The sequence below is a fragment of the Blennius ocellaris genome (assembly GCF_963422515.1).
Source record: "Blennius ocellaris genome assembly, chromosome: 10".
Lineage (NCBI taxonomy): Eukaryota > Metazoa > Chordata > Actinopteri > Blenniiformes > Blenniidae > Blennius > Blennius ocellaris.
In genome coordinates, this window is record NC_137659.1 from 4,748,696 (window position 1) to 4,761,514 (window position 12,819).

At 43.1% G+C, this 12,819-nt stretch overlaps 1 protein-coding gene across 1 annotated transcript in view; it reads left to right on the top strand.

Moving 5' to 3' along the window:
• The window catches only part of LOC308135954 (neuropilin-1a-like), a gene marked incomplete at its 3' end in the record, with an annotated part of 83,763 nt that overhangs the window by 20,527 nt on the left and 50,417 nt on the right, over positions 1-12,819 (top strand). Inside the window, exon 3 of the mRNA XM_080504129.1 lies at positions 8,464-8,645. Within this exon, the coding sequence (XP_080360255.1) occupies positions 8,464-8,645 (182 nt within the window). The remainder of the gene's footprint in view (positions 1-8,463; positions 8,646-12,819) is intronic.

Below are 12,819 nucleotides of genomic sequence, written 5' to 3' on the forward strand. Positions count from 1 at the left end.
CCTGCAAAGTTTGATCTATGGCAAGCACTTGGCATATTTTGAAGACAGAGAGATAAAAAAAAAATAAAAAAAAGAGGTCGATGACGCACATTTAAAACCATGCAGTGTTTCTGTGGACACAGTCGTTTTCTATTTGCAGCTGTACCTCTTCACAGAGGTTGTGAAAAGGCAATTGGGAAAACGAATATATCACTGAAGGAAAGCGAGGTGGATCGAAAGAAAATGGGCACGACCAAAACTTTATTCTGGCACTTGATAAAACTTTAGCAGACGGTGTTTTAGAGGAAGGTGGAGAGCAGACTGTTTTAGAGGAAGGTGGAGCGCAGACAGTGTTTGAGGAGAAAGTGAACAGGAGACTGCGTTTGCACAGACAGATTGAGATGAAGGCAGACGGGACGAGCGGACGTCGGCATGTGACGTCAGCTCAGCAGAAACCCCCGAGTCACTCCCGGCTTCAGACTCACTTTGCAGGAGGCGGGTGTAACATCGGCTTACATGAATGTTCCTGTGATGCCTTCCAGATGTGTTTTTTTTTTTTACGGCGTGGGCCGCAGGGGGAGATGTAGCACAACGCGGCATGTTAATGAGCTGTAATGTATGAGCGGAGCATGGTGAGGGTTTACGCTTATAGCTCAGGACTCCAGAAGCTTGGGAAAGAGGCGGGGAGGAATGCGTAGCCATGTGAAAATCCCCCCCCCCCCCCCCAACACACCAAACACAAACACAAACACACTCACACTCCATCTGGATCCGATTTATCCAGAGTGGTAGTCCACCACATCCTCATTTGTTTCAAAATTCCCAACATGGTCAGAGCTAAGTAGTATGGTCAGTTTGTTCATCAAGCAATTATCAAACTGTGTGGTTGATATTAAGATTTGTTTTTGTTTTATTCTCATATCTCTCTCCTCTTTTGTTTTTTTTAATCCTCCCACAGGGAATTGGATGTATTTTAAACCTATGAAATTGTGTAGGTGTTTTGTCTTCGCCATCCAACCCGCCCTGTTGGATGCTATGCTAATGTGAGCTTTCCACTTTGCAGAGTTTAAAATAGAGCGTCACTGCTGCTGCTTGCAGAGTTAACTGTTGTCGCTTCCACGAAGCGGGGGAGATGTGATCTGATGTGATGCGAAGGCTATTGGAGAAACGCAACAGTGTTTTCAGGTGAAAATGGGCACCTTTCGTTGCATTTGGTGGGGTTCGTTTACACGACAGAAGTGCTTGGAGTCACTGAAAATAGACATTTTTTGTCAATGCTGCTACTGCACATACGCTCCACAGCTGTAGTAAATACTTCTTCTACACGTGTGGGAGGAGATAGACAATAACAACAAAGGTTCCCTCCGTCGTGTCATGATTCCCGGTCCAACTTCTCCTGGGATTTGGTAGATTTATAGTTGACAGTGGCCGTAATAGCAATCCACCTTGGTCATATATCCGTGTACTCCCATTGTTAATGTTTACAGCGTATTGTTCTCTGTGCGCTTGTGCACATTGGGCTCCTTTCCTGTTTTGGCAAGACTTCTCTGAAACAAAGAAACTTGTATCTTCTCAAAGCTGATGCACGTGAGGACCAAACTGACCAAAATCAAACGACTGCCAAGTCCAGTGTAAAAAAAAAAACATGTCTCAAGTCCATCGGAGTTGCTTCTAAAGACGGCAGTGAGGAGCCGCATGTGATCCCTGGTCTGGTTGATCATATCTATAAAATATGATCAACCAGAAAATAGAAAGCAGAGCTGAGCGAATCGTCGCAGAGGCTTGTCACTCATGCGCTTCTCGTTACTGTCAAAAACTCGTGGTGAGATTGAATAACTGCCAGATTATGAAAAATCAGGGAAGACGTTTTTTTTTTAAACATTTGTACAGGCATGAAATCCATTTAAGAGGGTTGACTGCTTTAAGGTAAACGTAAAATATAGAGCCTCACTATTGATGACACCCCGTGATGACACCCCCCCCCCCCCCCCTTACAGGGCAGGAGACGTCCAAAATGCCCCTGGTTTTGCCCCGTTCACACATTGCAACATGGACTTGTTGCTTATTAACTTTGCCATTTCCTGCTTTTCACTGACTCGCTGTTGATAAGAGCGAAGAGCTAATAGCAGAAAATGTTAATTTCCACATCTGCTCCTGGGTCTCCAGATGGAAGAGGCAACCGTTCTGCCCTTGAGCAAGGCATTTGCTACGGACAGCTGCGTATGGAGGGCATGAATAGGCGGTGTGGTTAATGAGTGATGCAGAGAGGGAGGTGGGGGGGGTGGGGGGGTGGGGGGCTGCAGACTGAAAGACTCTCCTAATCTAGAGTGTGAAGAGACGGGCCCACTTCATTAAACAGCCTGTCTGTGTAAACAGCAAACCGCCTGCAGGATGGGCTGCTGGAGTGACTGAGCAGGCCAGTGCAGCCATCTGCACACACACACACACGCACGCACGCACGCGCACGCGCACCCGCACACGCACACGCACACACACACACACAGATTCCCACCTCACCTTGCTCTCCCAATGGTTCCTCTTTTATGGTGTCGTCGAGAATTGGGTTGCATGTTTGATGCTGTGAATAAAAAAATGCCATCGCCTAAACATCACCGCCGGCGTCCAGACTTTTGCAAAACGGCTCCTCGGCCGGTGAGCGCACGGGGCGGGCGACTCGCAGAGACAGGCCGAACAGATTTGTTACGCCTGCAGCGCACGTAGCTCGATTTAAAGACTGTTGACGCTCTGAGCTGTTTAAGTTATTAAAAGGGATTCACCTGGTGAGTGTTAACGTTGTTTACTTGTGATGGTTTTGTTGTTGTTTTTTTTGGAAGATGTATTTTCAGAGGATGTTGTCGCATTAATACGCACGTTGATTCAATAAATAACTCCAAGCGTTTTGGCTCGCTCACTGCGGATGCTTCAGCTTGTCAGAAGACAGAGTTTAATGCAACATTGGTGGATTTGGACCATTTCTGCCTTGTTTTTGTGTTTTTTTATTTTCCCCCGCACGATTACATTACTTTGCGTGTTTGGATAAAACGAAACATCTTGTTGCATATCAGATGAAAGCAAAACATCATAGTTTGTAAATTTACGAGCATCCTGTGGCTCTGTTGTGGCCGAGGATGAAAACGGTTTTACAGCCACTTTGATTCCCACCATTGTGTTTCAGACTCACTTTTATTGTCATTCAACTATTTACATGATCAAAACCAAACAATTACATCAGGGTCTGTGTGTGTGTGTGGAGAGAATTCAAATAAAGACAGAGATGCGTACAATAAAAAATAGACGAACAACGTGTGTAGCATATGTTTGAACACTGGAGACATTTGAACTGTTTAATCAAATGCTGGTGGTTGTTACATACGAGTGTGTAGAGAACAATACAACATAAACTTAGAAATAGCGAATGCACAGATAATTTGTATGGACAGGCGACAAAGTTGGATTGCTATTCGGGGTGACTACTCGCAGCAGAAAACGTGTGTTTTCTATAGCATCTTCATGGATATGGAGCTTTTTCAAAAACCTCACGAGGCGTTTTTAAAAAAAGTTGCATTTTTAATGGTTCCAAGCACCATTGTCAGTGATGAAAATGTCGTGTAAACAGTACCATGAAGTGATAGTAGCTGACAAGTAGCTAAACGAGGCTACGGAAGTTGTTGGGGAAGATTAGCTGAAAATGAGTTAATTCAGTTTCTTAGCTTTGCTCTGTTTATTGTTGCACCCTTGCAAACTATTTCAACTTTGAGTCATTCATGATTCATTAGAAATTATTAGAAACTGTCCCATGTCTCCAAGGATTCCAGATCATGTGTTTATCGACCTGCTGAAGATCTCACAGATTCCGCGAGTTCACATTTGAGAGCCGTACAATCTCCTCTGTGACCGAAAAGATTATTCACTGGTGATTCGAAGAACTAAACTATTTTTACTCATAGCTTTATTCAGTTGTTCAGCATTGACCGCAATCTTCAAAATTAGATGAGCGATTTGAAAAGAGACATTGTCTGTGTCAATCTCCACAACCTAACAGGCTGTCTGTCTGCCTAATGCTGTTAAGTATGAGGAAGATCGCCAGCCTGCAGAGACACACTGAATGTGGGAACACTGTGGACGTTCCGTTTCAACTGGAGCAAATTCATTACACCTGGTGTGGTTATTTATGTATCTGCTCCAGACACTACGCTTGTTTTTAGGATATTTGTGTCTGGAGTCATGTACATTCTTGTCATACCAGAGATATTCCTCCGCCGATCAATACGCCAAATTAATACTGCGATATAATCTACCCAGGTTTCTCAGATGAACATTTCGCCCTGATGCCTGTATAGATTTTGTGGCCTCATTCCAGACCGTCGATGACTTGAGCGAGTGGTTACTCAATTCTTAGACCGTTTGTCATCAGGAAACAGATGTCTGTTCTCTGCACTGGTTTCAATTGGACCTCTGGAGTCCCCTCTTAGAAATTTGGATGATTATTGATTATGTTTGTAGAAAGGCTGTTCTGGTGTACGCGTTGAGGAAGCATGCTTGTAGCCTGAAGCTTTATGGTTCACTGAACTCGGCCCTTAATCCACAAATCCCCAATTGAAAGTATGTTGCTAATTGAGTATGTTGTTTTTTGTGCATCTGTGGCTTTATAACAATGGTACATTGGTCTATACAAATGTCCATGTGCCCGCCAATGTTGATGTTTATGGTGTTTTGTTCTGTGTGCCCATGTGTGTTTGTGTGGTTTTATTACAATCACAACTAACAGCGCCAACACTTGGCCTGGCATGCTAACTACATTGTTTCAGCATTTCTGCCATTTCTGTGTAAATGGACATTAAATGCAAAACTTCTCTGAAACGAAACGCAAAAAAACTATGCGTTTTCACTAGAAATGTCTTTTTTTTTTGGCGCCACAGTTCAACATACGATGTGTGATAATGTTAACGTCTTTATAAAATAAAGATGTGCTTGAAATGTGCGTTCTGTGTGGGAAGAAAACAAATAACGACTGAGTCTGCTGTTAGTTTAGCATCAGAGATTAGCAGTCACGTTGCAGATATTGGTTCGATGAGTGCAGTTACCTTTTACGGGAAAATTTGAAACGCGTGGGCGGCTCAAATTACCTTCATGAGTTGGTGAGTTTCACTTGCGTTGTGATAAAAGGCTGAAATGTACTTGTTCCATTCACTATTTTTCCCTCAGTTGAAAGCCTCACAGGTCAACCATGACCCTGAACCACTTAGCAGTGGATTACTTGCTGAGTCCAAAGAAGTGCAAGAGACGACGACATAACATGAGCACTTGCACCATATTTTATTAAAAACTGACCAAAACCACTGCATATTTTAATGCTGCAGTCTGGTTTATTGTGGCACCTGTTTTCATAATCTCATTGAGAACAGTGAGGGAAAACCTGGTTCACTGTGTCATCTTAGCGGACCAAATTGAGCACTTCTATCACCAAAATATGAAGATTATGATTCCCGAATGAATAGAAACACCTCTAATGTATGCATTCCAAATCAAAATGTATAGAGTTGGTATTTCTAATGTTGAAATACAGTAAGAAATACATTAAATACAGAGTCCAAAACGACAAAGGTTTTCCGATTTCACTCAAGCACATTGTCATGTGAGAAAGAATCTTGGGAACAAGACGAAATGTTGAGCAACAGCTATACACATAACCTTAACCCTAACCCCACCTAAGCCTCACTGTAAAGGCTGTTTGGTTGACCCTCAACATATAAAGTGGCAGATCACTTATGTTTTCTAAAGATGATGTCCTCTTGTTTGATTTGTGTAATTTGTTTTTCTGAGTTTTCCAACTTGGTGACCCTCATTTTTTTATTAATATAACCCGAATCAGAGCCACATTTCTGTAGAGGAACGAGGCCAAATTGTGTTTAAAGCACCTTCGGGCTACATTGCATTGACTCACTCTCATTTCCTGCAGACTAAACTCAATCATAACTACTAATTTCCTTACAATTAAAACCCATAACCTTGTGTTCACCCAACTTCAGGCAATATCTTTTTTTTTTTTTTTTGTCCCCACAAAAATAACCAACTCTCCATAATGTGAGTTTGTTAGATGTATTTAGGGTCTCACAACAGAAATAAATAGAAAAAGACGCACTCTCAGACACAGCAACACTTGAGACATGGCGAAGCGGACAGTGGGTGGACAGAAGGGTGTCGGCTGGTAAAGGATGATGTGCTGCAGCGGTGGTGGGAGGTCCCCGCGGACAGCAGAGACTGATGAAGTCTCTTAGCGCTCGCTGGGATCCGTGCAGCCTCCCAGTGCTTCACACTGCCATGTGCTCATATTTCTCTTATCACCCCACCCCTCCATCCCCCCTAAGAGAGCAGCCTCTTTTGCAATCTCAAAGAGTTACTGACTCTGTTCACACTGCAGCTTCCTAAATCAGATTTCCTTTTCATTTTTACACACACACACACACACACACACACACACACACACACACACACACACACACACACACACACACACACACACACACACACACACACACACACACTTGAGAGGAAGCTGATGTTTTTCTTATCTGTGTGAACAGCAAGAACTTGGGCAGAAAGTCATTTTTTTTAATTTAGATGCAGTCGAGGGAATAAATGGAATAAATTATTTGACTTGATATGATACTGAAGATATTTTATATGAATGTGGGGTCATAGGAGGAATTATGATATATATATATATATATGTGTGTGTGTTTTCAAATTGTGACTGGAAGAATCCCCGTCCTCACAGAGCTTAAACTACATTGCACCCTGCCTCCCACCCCAATGTCTCACAATGGTTCACTCAAAGAAGTTATGATTATTGTTAGTTCTAAGATATTAAAGGGTTATAGTAAACTTAAACAGAAAAAGGAAATCAAACTAAATATGGGAGACGATCTATCGCAAAGTCAAAGTTTGAGGTATGATATGGGAAATGTAATAAAATCTATAAACTAAAGTCGCGGGGAGCCAGTTGAGGAACTGACTACCCCTCGAAGGCTGTTTGTGCTCGTGTTGCAGTCAAGACGACCTAACCTGAGACCAAGTCAGGACCAGAACCAAAACCAGAGCATCCCAAGACTAACATGAGACCAAAACTTTCAGGAACAAAGACCAAGAGTAGAGCATCCCAAGACCAAAAAAGAACGGGACTTCAAGTGGTCAAGACCAAAACCAGAGCATCCCAAAACAAGACCCAGACTTTAAGGGGCAAATACCAAGTCAAGACCAAGATTTTTAGGGGTCAAGACCAAGACCAGGGCATACCGAGACAAGATTGTGACTTTGAGCAGCCGGGACCAAGACAAGACCAAGGGTTCGACGGACTGAAACTGAGCCAAGGCCATAACCAGAGCATCAAATACCTTATGGGGCCAAGACCGAGTCACCACCAAGATCTTGAAAATGTGGCCTTGATATCAAATCCAGTCTACACCATGAGTTTGTACCATAACCTTACATGCTTGGAAAACCGACAGTCATAAACAACGGAAGATGTACACATTTCTCATTTTCTGTTTTCATGAAGGCAAACGAACGAGACTGATTATTTGAGGCCTTTGTGTCCGTTAGTAAATCAGGTCTCATTTATACATCTAAACGTTTGAAATATCTGCCTTTATATGTAACTGATAAAAACCACACACACACTCATTTAAACCCATTAGTGTCCAGGCTTGAGTGGACCTACAAAGACTATTCTGGTGAACAGCGAGGAATTCATGCAAACTGCAGAATGTCAGTGTCGGCAGAAAACACGTGTGAGAGTGACACACATCCTGTATTTGTCTTTTCAGCTTCACGGGAAGCTCAAGACCGAGCATGTCTGAGTCAGGAGTGCATTCCGGAGAGAGATCTGTCTCTGCGGCACTGCGGCGCTCACAGTGCAGCGCGTGATCATCTATTATTGGAGTTTTTATTAATGTTCTGTTTTTACAGCAGGAAACTTTTCTCTAATAAATCTAATGATTGAACGCGCTGCTGCATGAAGTTGCAAGAGATAGATCTGAAAAAGAATAATCGATTTTTGTTGCAGCAGCAGCAGCCGAGGGATCTTTACTTTTACTCTGTAGTTCCCCACATTATAGACACTAAACACATTGCCGTGTGAAATATGTTGAGCCCCTCGATGCAACTTTTTGTGAATTAATTGACTTCCACGTGGAATCCTTCTTTTAATAGACTCGCCGCTAATTGAGTTCACAGAATCAACTTTTGATTGGAAGCCTGCGAGAAAACAACACAATTATCCTCAGACACAACAACTACTCAAGTGTACTTTCAGCAGCTGTGTGCGTTTAACCAACCAGCCATAAAACACTGCGGAGAGAAACAAACAGCGTAGTAGAAATCAATTATGAATGAGTCCAAACATCAGACCGTCTGTGTTCCTCATTTATTTTCCTTTACTGCTGCGCAAACCTGATCTTCTTTATTTTTTTTTTTGCCCAACAGGTATGACTACGTGGAGGTTTACAACGGCGGTGACGAGTTCGCGCGCAGGCTGGGGAAGTTCTGCGGGAAGATCGCACCGTCTCCGATCATCTCCAGCGGCAGCCAGCTCCTCATCAAGTTCGTCTCCGACTACGAGACGCACGGGGCGGGCTTCTCCGTCCGCTACGAGGTCTTCAAGACAGGTGTGTCCTGGTTTCAAGCAACTTGTGTAGAAATCCATCCATTCTGTCTTCTGTAGTCCTTTGGCTGGACTGAACAAAAGCAAATCACAGATTTCTGACCTCCGTCAACAGTGGACAAAGGGAAATGACACATATTCCACATCCAGATCAACTGCTTTTTCTCATTTATTTAGTTTGATGATCATGTGCTTTTATATTTCATACTTCGAAAAACATTTTTATTGGCTTCTTCCTTTCATCAAAATGCACCTGCGTACTAATTTTTATGAAGATCTGGTCAACAGCTTTAGAGATATCTTGTCAACACACAGACAAATAGACAAATATTTGTCCGTCTCAACACGTTGCACGGCAACATAATGAAACCACACACACAGACACGTGCAGAGAACAATACGCTACAAACTTTAACAATGGCGAGTACACGGACATTCGTATGGACAGACGAGGAAGTTGAATTGTTATTACGTGTGACTGTCAAAACAATACAACCAAGTCCCAGGAGAATCTGGACTGGTGAGTCGTAACACTCTGGAGGCAAACATTGTTGTTATTGTCCGTCTACGCCTGTGGTGCGCCTGCGCAGTGGCAGCATTTCAGAAAAGTTGCGTCTGTGATAGCTTCGAGCACCATTGTCGTGTAAACGGACACTCAAGATGAAACGGAAGTTTCCCATTTTCCCTTGAAAACCTTGTTGTATAAATTCACTTTTTGGACTGTGGGTAGAAAAGGTAGTATCAGAGGAAAACCCATATATGCATTGGAACAAAGTGTAAACTCCACGCAGGGCCTCCTTGTACCACCGCTGCACCACTTCACCTTGAGATGTCCTTTTCAAAGAAGTCAGACTTTAGTTGCTCCACTTTCTTTTATGCACACACTTCACTGAATGTGATGAATCGGCTCGCGAAAGACAGCCAATTTAAATTCACTCTTTTTTTCTTTTTTTCTTAAGATGTTTGCTCTGTTGGTTTGGTAAAAAAAAAGAAATTGGAGATAAACATTTTCTTTATTGATTGACTGCTCCAGGAGCCTTGTGGACTTTACAAGGGCAGAAAACTAACCCATCGGCTTTGTGGCTGAAATAGAAAGCAGCTTTTGGTCATTAATTCGAAGAGAAGTTATTTTATTTAGTATTTTTGATTTGATTTAGCCCACAATAGTGGATTTACAAACCATCTCAATGGATGTTTTGGATCACGTTAAGGAAAAGTTACTAAATCTCAGCTTAAAGGAAGTACATTGAATTTCACCCGAACAGTTTGTTATGCGTCAGCGCCTCTAAATGTGCCGCATGCTTTGGGTTCATGTGTTGCTGTGAGCTATACTTCCTTATTCCGTACTAATAATTGACCAAAGCTGCTTTACAAAAAAAAGAAAAGAAAAGAAAAGAAATGACCTGAAAAACATACAGTTCAGCAAAAACACAACCGCTGTGTTACTAATTAACAAACTGCAGCAAGCATTTCTCAGTTGCACCCTGCAGTAACCCTTTCTGGGAAATTGGGGTTTAAAAATATTCCTGTGTTTGTGCGTTCGACGTCCGTGGCTGTCCAAACAGTCGAGGCTGAACGTCTCGGACACTGACCTCCCACCTGCGGGCCAAACAAACTCAAAAGATCCACAATTCACTGGAGAATCGGCGAGGGCGCTCGCAGGATGGGCCCGTGTAAACACCGCACGTCAAGGAAGGAACCTCGCTCCCGTGTCCTACATTTGTATTTGCTCTTCCCTCCCGGGTCCACTTGAGTAGCCGCCAAAGCGGCAAATCTCATGTGACCACTTCAATTTCCACCAGCGGGGGACTGCAGATAAATCAGATTTTTTAAAAAGGAGAGAGGGGGGTGGGGGGAGAGGGGGGGGGGACGTGCATGAGATCCCTCTTCATTTTCTGTTTATACCCCAGAGGGCAATAACCATTCACAGAATCAGAGGATCCAGAAATAACAATCCCCAGGTGGGTTGATGTTAGAAAGTGTTTTATGTGATGAAAAATGGAGGGGCGGGTGCTCTTTTGTGCTGAAGCGAGCAGCGGTCCGGGTTAGAGGGGCCCTGTTCAGGCTCCGGCAGACTCACCCTAACCCCTTATCAGCTCTCTGAGCTGCAAAACCTCTGAGAGCAGAACTTTGAAAATCGGCTGGTATATCGACTTTAATTCCCGAAACCGTGACTGATGGATGACATGATGGTATTACAAAGTCGGTGTAATAAATCTTTGGGAAAGTGGGTCATGAAAAGTGTGGGCTCAGACGGGATCGCTGCTCTTCTAAAGTTTTCATTAAGGATTTTCTTTTAAAGGGACGTAGCTTCCACAAAGGTTTAGGTGATTTATACATGAGCTTTGATCTCTAATAACATTATAAGATTGAGATTCATGGCCAACTGAGGAGCTGGAGTCACCTTGTCATTTACTTTTCTAAAAAGGACAAGTTAATGTCTTTCTAACCTGAAATAGACACTTCTTGACGGTTGGAAGAATCACAAGAACGGATGGATGAGTGACTCAGCGCCTGAGCTACACTGAAGATTGAGTCGGACAGATGATAAGCAACCCAACATGAAAACAATACAATTTCTAGCTGATTTATTGCAAGCAAAACTCTCTTTTAATGTTCCTGCTTATAAATGTTCTGACCCGTGGAGAAAAAATAAATGTAGCATCTAAACCAGAGGCCTTGTATCGCCCAATTTAATCTGGAGTGGGCCTGATTAGTAAAATACTGCCATAATTACCTTTAAATATAAATATTTCTTTATTCTGGCGCAGAGGAACTTAGTACGATCTTCTGATGCAAAATACAGTGAAATCTCCTCTCCTGTAGCTGTCGTATTATAGATGTTTTTATAAACTCACCCTGACAGCATGGCTTTGACGCTAATGCTAGTTTTGTTATCTTTCATGGTAGCCTCTCTGAAATCTCAGCTTGAGTCTCTGTGTTGTGTTCTATCCACCACGCTTAACAAATTTGTTTAAAAAAAAATCAATATTTTCTCTGAACATTTTTGAATTTTTGCTGGATTGGAGCCTCTTGCCGGTCGGTTTTGGCCCATAGGCCTCATGTTCGAGAGCCTTACCTTATGAACATAATCACAGACAGTGTTTGTGACCAAGCACACCTTGTTTGGGGTTTTTGGGGATTCCTGTGTGGAATACTGCGACACTGAGTTGAACACACACATTCCTGTCCAACTATTCATTAATTCTCATCATCCGTCCTGGGTCTCCGGTAGCTTCATCTATATTCGGTGCAGATGTCAAGTTGTAGATGCGTTGGTGAGTTTCGGCACACTGCCGCGGCTGCGACTGTCCCACCGAGTGATTATCAGAGAAACGACTGCCTTCCTGTTGTTTGTTTCTGTTGAGCACGTACGTCTGCTGTCTCCTCTCTGCCAGCTACAACAAGCTGGGAATTCACACGGGCTTTCACGACCTGCTTGCATTTTGTTGTTTCCCCCCCCCCTCTCTTGTTCTATATGGCTACCTGTACATTATCCCTCTTACTTTGTGATACACTGTGTGTGTCTGATTGCCTTTGTGTGTGTGCAGCAGACAGGTGTATGGGACCCCAGGCTCATTTAGCTAATGGGCTGTTTGTCCTTGGAGGCAACAGGGGTGACCTGCAGATGAGATGGATGCTCTGGCATCCATGAGGGGCTTTGAAACTGGGACAAAATGTTTGTGTGTGTGCGCACTGGCCTCGATATGGCTCCTCTGCCACCGAACAAGTTAAAAACAGCACTTGTATTCACTCAGGCCCATCCTCACCCACCCCCCATTTTTTTTTTTTTCTGCTGCCTTCCTTTTCGCCACATTTAAAATCCATTACAGTCAGAGCAGCATGTTGAAACTAAATGGAGCTGGTTACAAACAGGCTTTACCTTCCGCTGAGACCACTTCATCTCTCCCAGGGTCCCTTTACCTTCCTCCCTTCTGCTCTGTGTCTGTCCTTTGATCTCAGGTCTTTTTTATTTTGGATGTAACAGTGAATCAAAGGGTCATAGCTGAAACATCAGAATGACAGAGTAAACATACCAAACACAGATTTTATTCACTTTTATTGTTCCTGGTTGAGATAATCCAATGTTGTGAGGGTTAGCACTGCTATAATCTCTCAGTCTATTTATTTTTGGGTTTGCGGGTGTCTGTAAATTACCGTTATGTGAATATGGGTGG